Raw genomic sequence first — 13,522 nt, forward strand, 5'->3', positions numbered from 1 at the left:
AAGAGTTTATTTTGTTTTTTTGCTTTTTAAAAATTTATATGGTTGAAAAAACACATTTAAACTTGTATAAAGATCAACAAAAATTAAAAATGTACAGAGAAATAAAGCTCTGCTGTGGGGTTGTTCACAGAACTGGAGGGTAGAAAATGAAAGTCTGCGGTTCCACAGGTATTATAAGGGAATCTTACCAAGTGATTATTACTTTCAGATAGAAACACACAGCCTCATTTGTTTCTATTTTACATTTTAAATTGGTTTTTATTTGATAAACATGTGTGCATATGTACCTACACATATGTGATATCATTAATAGTTCATATGTTAATAGTTCATAGCACACACATACTGAATGCTAATATTTAATAGTTCATCTGGGTGTGTGCACATGTACTTGGAATCCAGAGGTTGATATTAGATGTCATTTGATCACCTTTTTTCTTTCATATGTGACGTGAAGACTCAAGTTTGCATGTATGTAGGCACACATCTATGTGCAGGTCATACATGTGCGTATACATATGGAGATCCGAGGTTAACACTGAAGAGGTTTCATCAATTGCTCTTCACCATATTCACAGAGTTTGAGTCTCAGCTGAATCCAGAGAATATCCGGAAGGATTGGTCTGGTTAGCCAGGGTGTTTTGGGAGCCCCATGTCTCTGCTTCTCTGCTTTCTGAGTGCTAGAATTATAGGAAGACCACCATGCCCACCCAGTATTTAACATGGATTGTGGGAATCCAGACTCTGGTCCTTGAACTTGTTCAGCAAGCATTTTATCTTCCTAGCCCTTGTTTCTGTTATTTTTTTAAAATAAAAATACATTTCTCTTCCCATTCTTTCTCTCTCTCTCTTTCTCTCTCTTTCTCTCTCTCTCTCTCTCTTTCTCTCTCTCTCTCTCTCTCTCTCTCTCTCTCTCTCTCACACACACACACACACACACAGAGAGAGAGAGAGAGAGAGAAAGAGAGAGAGAGAGAGAGAGAGAGAGAGAGAGAGAGAGAGAGAGAGAGAGAGAGAGAGGTATTTTGGTGAAACTCAGACTACACGGATTGTGCCCATGCAGTCGGACGGGCAGCAGTGTGGCTGAGCTGGGGAAGCCAGCTGGATGGATTCACTGCTCTTTGTCCCACCATGGTCCTCCTCAAGACCACTTCCTATGCTTTTCCAAGTGTGTTCTCTCTTCAAGAGTCCCCTGAGAGTCTCTAGGGGACTTGTGGAAGACCTGAACGAGGTGGAGAAATTAGCTGGGGCATGAGGCACTGAGAAGGGGACTTTAGAATGAAGACTTGGGGACTTTCAGAATATTAAAGAGAAGAAAGAGGAACTGAACAATGGCTGATGCCCAGAAAGCAAAAATGGAACAAAGTCAAGGTTGGAAGGATGCAGTTAGTTCACAAACAACACTTCAAAGACCACCTCAGAGGATTTCTTTAGAAGTTGAGTGACTAGGGCAGAAGTTATATGTGTTTACAAATTTGATACCATTTCTAGAGAGAGAGTGTGTGTGCCTGTCATAGTGCACATAAAGAGGTCAGAGTACAACTCTGGGAGTCAGATCTCCCCTCTGTGAATGCCAGGAATTGAACTCAGGTCATCAGGCTTGGGGAGCAAATGTTTTTTACCTGCTGAGCCATGTCACCAGCCTGACTATTAGGGTTTTACTGATCTGACAACGAAGTGTGAAAAGTCCCCTGTTTCCACCTTAACCCAACTAATTCAGAAAGATTTTAAGACAGAACAACAGAAATTTGAGGGAGTTTGAATGAGACAATCTTAAAGTCATCTTAAAATGACCAAGAGCATGATGGGGGCTCCTGGTGGGAGAACTCAGGCAGAGCTGGGAAGTGAGCAGGCAGAAGTAACAAGCTCAGAGCCGTGGCTCAAGGAGAACTGGCAGCAAGGTCAAGAGCAGGTGGGAACGAACAGTGACCTACTGCACTGGCCCCTCTGATTCTTTGTTCTTATGACCATGCCCCTTGCTCTGTAACAGTTTTAGGCGAGGAGTTTTAATGAGAAAGGGAATGGGATGCACAATTTAATTGAGCTCCCCAAGTGCGAGTTTATGCGTGTTATGTTTGTTATGAGGCATGCGACAACGAGGTGAGTGCTCCCAAGGTGCTCCAGTCCAGTCACAGAGCCAGACCCATCCGCATCCATTAAAGTGCAATGCAGGGTGGGGAGCAGTAGAAGAAAAGGCTACAGACGACCCTAAGGAGGATCCGTGACAAGGCCAAGGCCAAGGCCAAGGCTGGTGTTTAAGGCTGAGCAGGAGAAATGCGCACAGTAAGCTAACGGAACAGGGAAGCCCTAAGTAGACACTTGACTTCCAGCAGGAGCTAGGTCTGCCTTGTAACTGAGAAAACCCATCTCTCATTTAGCTCGTGGTCTTTGTGGGGTTTGGAGCCGCTTTTCGGGAGGTGCATGAGAGTTGGTGATGGTGCTGTGGGGTTGAGAATCTAACTTCCTTTTAATGAAGACTTAGGTATCTAGATACATTATGGAGGTGGGGTGGGAGCACACTTGGATGAGGAGAGGACAATTTGGCTCATGACGCTTTCGTGGAAGAAGGAAGGCCTGACAAACCCGATGAGGAAGCCAGTGGGGGCAGTGGCTGATGGATGGAGCCCAGGGTTCTGGGAGCCAGCTCTGACCTTCACAGAGGCCTCTGGTCATCATGCTGTCCATGCCCTCTGTGTGAGCCCCTCACAACCAGGACTGTGCCTGGACCCACCCGCCTCTCTGCTCCCATCTTCCCTTCTCTTTCCTCCCTGTACCGTTTCTGAGGATTCGTCATCGTTTATTTTTATGGGTACACAGGATGGGTGGAGAGAAGCCCTATTCCCCCTCAAAATGTTTCTCATAAATGCTTTAATCTTGTCCAGATATAAAAGTCAGTCTTCTCCCTTCTCCCCATCACAGCTCTCCCTGGAGGCAGACAGCATCCAAGATTCTGGCTGCCTGCATAGGAACTGGGTGAGGGGTGGGGATTGGGAAGACAGATGGGAACCCCTGGGAGGAAAAACCAGTCATGATCTCAAAAACCGCTTCCTGTTGCATTATAGTTGTTGGCCATGAGACCACTGTCCGCTGGTGGCTGCACATGCGACTTGCAAGTAATGTGATAAATGAGAACGGCCTGGGGATTCTTTCTGACAACCACGATCTTGAAAGTGGCACGCATGCGTGTTCAAGAGATGAAAGTAAGGGCTGGAGAGATGGCTCAGAGGTTAAGAGCATTGCTTGCTCTTCCAAAGGTCCCGAGTTCAATTCCCAGCAACCACATGGTGGCTCACAACCATCTGTAATGAGGTCTGGTGTCCTCTTCTGGCCTGCAAGCATACACACAGACAGAATGTTGTATACATAATAAATAAATAAATATTTAAAAAAAAAGAGATGAAAGTAAGAGCCAGCCTGTGTAGATGGATCCTGGCACGGGCCCCTCTGGATCTTTTTGTTTTCTCAAGGAACGCAGCATACAGCTGGAGGGACATGCATGTGAACTGTGCCTCTGGTCACTGTCTGACCACATCAGGGAGAGGTAAATTTGGGTGGCAGAGATTACATTTTCTGCATGGGAACAAGTCAGTAGCACATCAGAAAGGAATGCTAGTCTGAGGTCTCAGCCTCTTTTTATTTGTCTATTTGTTTATTAGTGTGTGAATGTGTTGTGTATGTCAATACACGCATGTCTGAGTACGCTCTCAGAGCCTGTTGGGTATCCTCCTCTGCCGTCTTCTGCCTATTTCTTTGAGGCAAGGTCTCTCCCTAAGACCTAAGGCTCATGTTTTCTCATCTAAGCTGGAACCTAACATGCCCCAGTGATCCCCTGTCTGTACTCCTCTTGGAACTGGAGTTAGAGGCATGGGAGTGCTATCTGGCTTGGATGGATGCTTGGATCCAAATTCCAGCCTTGGTGGTTGTTCAGATGGTACTCTTAACCATTGAACCATCTCTCTAGCTCCTTCCTTCCTTCCTTCCTTCCTTCCTTCCTTCCTTCCTTCCTTCCTTCCTTCCTTCCTTCCTTCTTTCCTCCATTCGTTTCCTTTCTTCCCTCCTTCTCTCCTCTTCCTCCTCCTCCTCTTCTTATTCCTCCTCCTTCTTCTTTTGGGTGAGCTCTCAAGTAACCCTGACTGGTCTTGACCTTGCGCTGTAACTGAGGTGACCTCAAATTTTTCTACTTCCGCTCCCTGGCCCCCAAGTGTTGGGATTACATGCATGTGCTACCATGCCCGGTTTTACGTGGTATCGGGATTTGAACACAGAGCTTCATGCATGTTAGGCAAGTATTTTTTTTATTTATCAACTAAGCTGTATCCCAAGCCCCCAGGCCCATTTTTGTTCACTGAGACATATCTGGAGTCCTATTGTCTCCCAGCTCTTGCCAGCCTCCTGCTGTACGCCCACAGGAATTCTTCTTGGGTCTGTGGCATGTGTATCAGGGGTGGGCTGAAGGCGGGAAAGGTGAGTGTGGCCAGCAACTGGGAATGGAATTCACAGGACACACAGGACTTTGGGGAGGTAGGGGGTGAGGGGAGACTCGGGGGTGTGAAGAACTGCCAAACAGAGAGTAGGGTTGATGAAAGTTTGATAATCTTTCATCTTCAGAACTTTTCATCTGAAGCATGAAATTTAATCAGATGTTTAAAGATCCTACAGAAACATGCGGGCAACACAGGCACAGAGGCCAGACTCTGTGGGCAGGTGCGGAATCTGTCTTATTACTGCAGTAAAGACAGATATTGGAACTGGCTGTGAGATTAGGTTTGGAACCCTGTTACGTTGCTGTGGGTAAACAGGCCCTGGGGGAGAACTGCTTTTCATTTCCTGAGATAGGATGAGCAGGAGTGGGGCGAGAGGAAGCGGTCGTGAATCTCTGGAGACAGCAGCATCCGCATCCTCGTTAGCTAGGGAGATGGCAGGTTTAAACCAGATGGCAAATATTTAATCACAAAGAGTATCTGTCAGAGAGAGAGAGGGAGAAGGAAAGAGGGCACGGCCTGGGTCAGGGAGCCCACATGTCTGGTGCCAGCACTGTCAGCCCAGACATCAGCCTCCCTGAGCTCCTACTGTGTGCCCAACCAGCGCTCTGCTAGCAAGCATCCCAGGGCGTTCACAGTATATTTGAAGCAAACGTCATTTCTTGGAGCACGTCCCAGTTAGCTATTGTTGCACAGGAAACTCATACAAAAGTTTGAGACTCAGGACGACTTAGTTTTCTTTACGCTTTTGTGGGTTGACTGCCTCAGTCGGGTGGTTTTCACTTGGGGTCCTTTATCTGGCTGCAGTCACTGTGGCTCACTCACAAGGCTGAAAGTTGTTGTTGGTTGGCCATCTGGGGCTCCTCCAGGGCTGTTCACTTATCCAAGTCTCCCCCCCCAGGGCTTTTTTCAGTGCGCATCAACTGTGCTCTAGGAAGAAATATTCTCAGAGCAAGCATTCCACTAGGTCCGGGCTTCTTGTAGTAGATGAACCTTGGAGGAACAAGGACATCATTGCCAGCACAAGAAAGGAAGGGGATGACGCTTTGCCTCTTACTGTTGGAATGCCATGTAGGCACAGGGAGATAAGGAGTTCATGGTGGCATCTTTTGAGACAAATTAACATATACATTGCCTGGGTCCATGGCAGGTTCCACTGGTAGGGTCTTCTGGGCAGCTGTATGGGGTTCCACACTTAGGACGGTCCCTTACTTCTTAGTGTAATGCTCTGTTGCTACTGTCTTTCACTGTTAAATTTCTGGGGTGGGGAACGTAGCTCAGTTGGTAGAGTGCTTGGCTAGCATTCAGGAAGCCCTGGGTTTGATTCCTACCACCGCATAAATCCCATAGTGGCATAAGCCTATAGTTGAAACACAAAGGGAGTGGAGGCAGGGGGACTAAAGATGAAGATCATCCTTGGTGACATAGTAAGGGTGAGGATTCACTAATGTTTCCCTCCGTCCCTCCCTCCATTCCCCTTACTCCCTCCTTTCATTCCCATCCCTCTTGTTCCTCCCCCCTCCCTTATCCTTCTTTCTTCTTTCCTTCTGTAATATTGCAGATGGGACCGAGGCACCAGGGCTTTAGACACCCTAGGTAAATGTTCTACCCTAAGCTACGGTCTTGCCTTTTCACCAGTTGCCAACATTCACACTGAAACAGCAATCACATCTGGTACTATATCCGGACAGCCTGGGGAAGAGGCATTGTGGAGGTTTTTCCTGGATTTGTGTGATGCAGCGAGGGTGGGCGTGTGCTGAACTCTGTGCTATGAGGATCTGACCCCTGTTCATGGGAACTTACATAACACCCAGAAACCAGTAAACTCCAGCCTTTGAGTCTGAGACTGCTGAGGGATGTTCTGGGTAGCATACAAAGACTATTCATCCTTGGAGTCTGTGATTGCTGAGGGACTGGTGTGGGACAATTGTCTATATTCTGTCAATTATGTTTTAAATAAATGCTGATTGGCCAGTAACCAGGCAGGAAGTATAGGCGGGATAACCAGACAGGAAGTAGAGGCAGGTCAATGAGAACAGGAGGATTCTAGGAAGGAGGAAGCCCATTCCTCCCCAGTCCTGCCCAGACATGGAAGAAGGAAGATGTGACCTGCCCTGCCGAAAAAGGTACCGAGCCATGTGGCTAACATAGATAAGAATAATGGGTTAATATAAGTTATAAGAGTTAATAAGGAGCCTGAGCTAATGGGCCAATCGGTTTATGATTGGTGTGGACCTGTGTGATTTCTTTGGGACTTGCCAACTGCAGGACAGAAAACTCAGTCAACAAGGGATGTTTTAGGTAGCATACAGAGACTATTCATCCTTTGCATGTTCTTTTGGACTCCTGTTCCAGCTCTCAGTCCACACTGGGAAAGGCCAGAAAAGCTTCCGAGAATTTTAGAAGTATCCTTTGACTTTTCCCACGCTCCCTTATTCTCATTCCTAGGCCCCTGTGTTGAGGATTTTGAAGGGAGGGGCTTCCTAGAATATCAGGACTGGCTAGTGGAGTGGATGTGGAGAGTGGCACGTGTTATGCCTGGGAGGAATGATGAGCTTTGGAAGCAGAAGAATGCCAGCTCAAGGTCAAGTTCCTGAGGGAAACCCTTTGAAAAAGCCTGGGGGAGGCTGGATCACATGCATCTGGGTTTGGGGAAAAAGTAGAGGACTGGAAGAAGGAGGAGGAAGGAGAGAAGAAGGAGGAGGAGGAAGAGGAGGAGGAGGGAGAGAAGGAAGAGGAGGAGGAGGAGGAAGAGGAGGAGGGAGAGAAGAAGGAGGAGGAGGAGGAAGAGGAGGAGGAGGAGGGAGAGAAGGAAGAGGAGGAGGAGGAGGAAGAGGAGGAGGAGGAGGAGGAGGGAGAGAAGGAAGAGGAGGAGGAGGAAGAGGAGGAGGAGGGAGAGAAGGAAGAGGAGGAGGAGGAGGAGGAGGAGGAGGAGGAAGCCTTTTGGTTTTCTAAAAGAGAATAGTGAGAGTTTCGATGCCCTGGATAAGAAGGCCTCCCTTCTAATCTATAGCCAGACACCTGGCAATTCCCCAAAGCACAGGGAATGTTTTCTAACAAGGCAAGAAATTGCTCCAAGAGCCTCCTAGAGGAGACCAGGCCCAACCTCTGATAAAGACAGATGGCTTGGTCGTCGCCACTCTCCGAACTTCATCATGCCGCCCAAGCATGACAAGAAGAAGAAAGATGCTGGAAAGTCGGCCAAAAAAGACAAAGACCCAGTAAATAAGTCCGGTGGCAAAGCCAAAAAGAAGAAGTGGTCCAAAGGCAAAGTTCGGGACAAGCTCAACAATCTAGTCTTGTTTGACAAGGCTACATACGACAAACTCTGTAAGGAAGTTCCCAACTATAAACTTATTACTCCAGCCGTGGTCTCTGAGAGACTGAAGATTCGCATTTCCTTAGCCAGGGCGGCTCTTCAGGAGCTCCTTAGTAAAGGGCTTATCAAGCTGGTTTCAAAGCACAGAGCCCAAGTAATTTACACCAGAAACACAAAGGGTGGAGATGCCCCAGCTGCTGGTGAAGATGCATGAACAGGTTCAATCAGCTGTACATTTGGAAAAATAAAACTTTATTAAATCAAAAAAAAAAAAAGACAGATGGCTTCTGGGAAGCACACCTCTTGTTTGTAGGTGAGGCTCAGTTTCCTTCAGGGAGTAGCATCCTACATGATGTTCTTAGTCACTTTCCTGTTGCTGGGATATACATCATGACCAAAAGCAATGTGGGAAAGAAAAGGTTTACTTTAGAGCCCTCAGGTCACATCTACCATGGAGGGACACCAGGGCAAGAACTCAAGCAGGAACCTGAAGACAGGACCTGAGGCAGAAACCATGGTAGAACTTACTGGTTTGCTCCCCAGGGCTTACTTAGCCTGCTTTCCTATACACAGGACCACCTGCCCAGGGATGGCACTACCCAGAGTGGGCTGGGCCATCTTGCATCAACTATCAATCAAGAAAATGCTCAATGGACTTGCCTATAAGCCAGGCTTACAGAGTGAGTCCTCTCCGAGGATGCTTCCCATGGGGAACTACTTCTAGATTTCTCTAGAAAAGAGACACTGTCAAAACACTCATCCAAGGCTTGGTGTGGGCTGCCAATCTTCACTAGTGATTGCCAGTTACCTCTTTGATTCTTTGACCTTCTTGGGCTACTCTTCAGGGATTCTGTATTAGTTACTTTTTTTTTCTTTTTTTCTTTTTTGTTATGAAAAAATGTACATGTTTATACAAGGCAGGTTGTGGCAGGACACTGGGCTCTCCCTGCTTGGGTGGCCCCAGAAGGGGGCTGGCGTCTCAGATGCTTATGTCTCTGTATCCTCCAATCACCCTTCCCAACCAGTCCCCAAGGAACCAGCAGCGCCCTGCCCCTTAGTAAGTGCATGCACACCATGTATTTCCCAGGGAAATAGTTAGCTGACCTTTGCCATTTCCCCCACACTTCTGAAGGAAGGAGCTGGGATCAGCCAGGCCCTCTCCCATGGTTATTTGTCTATTGTTGTAGTAGTAGCCATGAGAACAACAGGTATGTGTTGTGGAATATTATTTTTTATTTTATATGCATATATATGAATGTGTGTATGTATGTATGTATTTATTTTTCAGTTTTTTGAGCCTGAGTTTCTCTGTGTAGCTTTGGAGCCTGTCCTGAAACTCATTCTGTGGACCAGGCTGTCTTTGAATTCACAGAGATCTGCCTGCCTCTGCCTTCCAAGTGTTGGGATTAAAAGCATGCGCTAACACTGCCCGACTTTTCTATTGTAATAAAACACCATGACCAAGACAACTTAGAAAAGAAAGCCCTTCTTTGGGTTTCCGGTGCTAGGGTTAGAGTTCATGATGATGGGCAAAAACCTGGTGACATGAACAGCTGAGAGCTCACAGCGCTAACCACAAGCAGGAGACTGAGGACTAACTTGAAATGACCTTGGTCTTTTGAAACCTCAAAACCTGCCCCCAGTGACATACTTCCCGAAGCAACCCCATACTTCCTAATCATGCCCAAACAGCTTCCCACTGGAGATCAAGTATTCAAATGTCTAAGAATATTGAACATCTCAAACTACCACAGACTCCATCTTCAGGGAGTCCCTCTTCCAGACTCCAAGCCTTATACTTACAAGTGAGTTTAACCAATGGGACCCCGGGAGAAGATTGAAAGAAGGTAGAGAAGGGAAAGTTTGGGGAACTCTGTTCAATTCTATGGGGTCTCTAGCAGGATCTGGGACTCTTCATGGTTCCAGTTCATACCAGGTGTCTCCTCTCCATGGCTGTGGTTCCTACTAGACAGCCCTGGCTTCTTGATACTGTCAACTGTGCATCTCCTATGACATTTCCTCTGTTGCAAAGAGCCAGTCTGCTATCATGGACAGCCTGCCTTTTATGCACCCAGGAGGCCTGAAAGCCAAGGGGGATCTGGTTTTTCAATCACAGAGCCACAGTCCTAACTCCAGAGGGATGCCATAGGCTCAGCTCTGGTAAAAAGGTCCACCTTCTTTACTTATTCAGGTTCTTTTCAAGACAAGGTTTCTCTATAGAGTCTTGACTGGCCTGGAACTTGCTATGTAGACCAGGCTCACCTTGAACTCGCAGAGATCCACCTGCCTCTGCCTCCTGAATGCTGGAATTAAAGGCGTGCACCACCGTGTCTGGTGAGCCCATCTTCTTTCCATTAGCAAGTTTACTCTATCCCATGGCTTCTTACACTGACCCATATGGGATCAAGTGACCACCCAGTCACTTATGAAGGTCACAAAAAACTGGGAAACAGTAAAAGCTTTCTAAACACAAAACAGCAAAAATTGATCAAAATGTAATGATGATGGTGGTGATGATAATGGTAATGATAATAACAATAACAGCAAGGGGCCAGCAAGATGATTCCATGAGTAAAGAAAGGCATTTGCTGTGAAGCCGGATGACCTGAGTTTGATTCCTGGAACCCACATGAGTAGAAGGAGAAAACTAACTCCTGCAAATCGCCCTCTGCCCTCCACCTACACGATACACACACAAATAAACTAGCCTATAAATGTAATGAAATATTTTAATGTAAACAAAAATTTCAAAATCAAATGTCTAATGATTTCCAGGTGTTTCTGGCGGTGCTGTCCTGAACTGTGTCACACAATTCCAATACAGTTTTAGTTCTGAGCACACACAGTAGGCACATTGCTCTGTGCACACTGTCACACCACACAAAGCCAGTGTACACTACCTGAAACACCCTGGCCGCACAAAGCCAGTGTACACTACCTGAAGCACCCTGGTCACACAAAGCCAGTGTACACTAGCCAGAACACCCTGGCCACACAAAGCCAGTGTACACTACCGGAAACACCCTGGTCACACAAAGCCAGTGTACACTAGCCAGAACACCCTGGCTCAGATTAAAAAAATACTGAGGGCTGTGAATTAGCGTTTCTACTGTCCACACAAAGCTTTCATTGTTGTAAAACATAATGGTTTAATTAAGAAAAACAAGGACTTTTTCGTCTTTCCTACTATCATTTCTTGGTGTGTAAGTATCACATTAGTACATATTTGGATTATACTGGTTCATAATGTTCAGTTTAGACTGCTGCTATCTGAGTTGCTGACAGGATTTTACAATAATTATTCAGTGAGCTTTGGCTTGGGATTAGGCAAAATTTCCAACAATTTCGGAAATGGGTCCTAAACACATTTCTGCCATTTTGTGCTATATTTTTAGGCAAAGGGGCATTCTCAGCATTGATATAAATAATTGAGTATAAAATTAAAATGTCAATCAACTTTGAAAAATGTTAAATATGTTCTGTGTCTTGCAGAATCAACTATTCAGCCAAAATTTAATTTTTATGTAAAAATAAACACATCCACTTTATTAGTATGTAACTTTGCTTTTATCTTTAATAAATGTTAAGATTATACAAATAACAAAGACTTTATTTAAAATAAATGTATGATTTTTTTTGTCAGTGACTGCATTGAGCATTTCATATACTTATATAGCCAGAGTAAGAGTAAAAGGTTTTTTCTCTTTTTTAAAAATTACTTTCTAAATTATATATATGTGTGTGTGTGTGTGTTATGTGCATATGATCGTAGGTGCTTGCAGAAGCCAGAGTTGGATCCCCTGGAGCTGGGAGCTATAGATAGCTGTGAGCTGCTTGCTACAGCCTCTGGGAGTTGAACTTAGGTTCTCTGCTGCTGAGCAGTCTCTCCAGCTCTCAGCAAAGTTTCTAGAGTGAAAATCGGTTGTGAGGGAGAAAAACTTTCAAAAAGATTTCATTTATAATAATTAATTAATTAATTAATTTTGACACGGTATTCACTATGTAGCTTTGATTGTCCTAGAACTCTCTATGGGTGTAGATTGGGCTAGTCTTGAATTCACAGAGATCTGCCTGCTTCTGCCTCCTGAGCACTGGGATTAAAGTTTAGTTTATTATTTTTAATTACGTGTAGTGTGTATGTCTGCATGAGGGTATGCAAGCGCCCATTAAGGGTAGAAGAGGGTGTTGGGTCCCCAAAAACTGGAGTTACAGACTACCTGATGTGGATGATAGGAACCGTAAGAGCGGTGTGGATTCTTACCCACAAAGCCCTCTCTCCGGGCCACGGTTAAGGTCTAAGACTTCCTGCTGTGACATGGAAAGCAAGCTGAGGCAGCACCCAAAGTCACTAGCTGGTCAGGCCATCTTACTGGGGAGAAAACCCAGGGCCCCTTATGTATTGTCCATGTTACTGCAAAGGCGGGTGGCTAAGAGAAAGTGCATGGTTTGGGAGCCTGTGTGTGTGTGTGTGTGTGTGTGTGTGTGAGAGAGAGAGACAGACAGACAGACAGACAGACAGACAGACAGACAGGCACCCAGATAACACACACACACACACAGCAAAAGAGAGAGAAAGAAATGTCCATGTTCACTGCAAAGGCCAGTGGCTATGAGAAAGTGCATGGTTTGGGAGCCTGTGTGTGTGTGTGTGTGTGTGAGAGAGAGAGAGAGAGAGACACACAGAGAGAGACAGAGACACAGAGGGAAAGATAGAAAGAGAGAGACAGAAAGATATAAACAGAGAGACAGACTCACAGGCACCCACACACCACACACACACACACACACACACACACACACACAGAGCGAGCGAGCGAGCGAGAGATAGAGAGAGAGAGAGAGAGAGAGAGAGAGAGAGAGAGAGAGAGAGAGAGAGATGCTTAGATCCTGGTTCCTTTCTCCTGCACTTTCATCACGGAGACAATACAGTGCCAGGCTTGCCCTGGTGACTGGGGAAGGACTAGGGGCCTCATTGCTGTGCTCCCAGCTAATGGCCATCCGCTCCCCTCCTCTGTGTGGTGTGTCTTCTGGTGATGTCTCTGCTAACACGTGTCCTACTCCTGATACTCTTCAGTTTTCCTGGGTTCGAGACCCTGTTTGTCATCTCTCCTCCCTGCCTGGTGCCCACACCCTTAGCTCTACCCCTTCATTCTCTGCATTCTGTGATCTGAAGACAGACGTTCCTGCTGCTGCCTGACCGCTGAGACTTCAGCAGACCCCTCTGAAGACCATTGCTGTGATCCACCTGCTGCCAGGAACACCCTGCTACCGAGTGCTAGCTGCTCGGCTCCACCCTCCCCACCCTCGTACTGCTGCCGGGCTGCCACCTGTTGTCTGCTTCCACACCCTTGTACACAGCCTCGTGCCTGTCACCCTGGATGGCTGCCCAGCAGCTGCAGCTGAGGCCGTCCTGCCAGCACCTTCCCAAGCCTGATGGGTGGTCCTGCCGGGTTCCAAGCTCTCCCAGCCTGCCTCATCTGCTGCAATTGCTGGCCACATCTGGCTAAACACAGAGCTGGGAGAGCCTGGATTCACCTCTCAGGACCATTAGGGGAGGACCAGGTCTGGAAACCCAGAATGATAATGACAGTGTTTACAAAGGACTTACATTGTGGCAGGCATAGTGATTTGTGAGTTTGCTCTGTACTTTATGGCCCCTGCCCTCGCCACAGGGCATATACTCACTCTGACATCCCCTTTCCACAGATGCAACAACTGAGTG

General features: G+C 46.5%; 1 protein-coding gene across 1 annotated transcript; it reads left to right on the top strand.

Moving 5' to 3' along the window:
• The first annotated feature begins 7,636 nt into the window (after window positions 1-7,636).
• Window positions 7,637-8,060, top strand: LOC130888526 (40S ribosomal protein S25-like). The gene has a single exon (XM_057791550.1). The coding sequence runs from the start codon at window positions 7,637-7,639 to the stop codon at window positions 8,012-8,014; it is 378 nt and encodes a 125-aa protein (XP_057647533.1). The 3' UTR covers window positions 8,015-8,060.
• Window positions 8,061-13,522: the final 5,462 nt, after the last annotated feature.

Source organism: Chionomys nivalis, chromosome 1, assembly GCF_950005125.1.
Source record: "Chionomys nivalis chromosome 1, mChiNiv1.1, whole genome shotgun sequence".
Lineage (NCBI taxonomy): Eukaryota > Metazoa > Chordata > Mammalia > Rodentia > Cricetidae > Chionomys > Chionomys nivalis.

Bases quoted from the DNA above. Each gene is read 5' to 3' on its own strand.
- LOC130888526 (XM_057791550.1), top strand. From the start codon at position 7,637: ATGCCGCCCAAGCATGACAAGAAGAAGAAAGATGCTGGAAAGTCGGCC.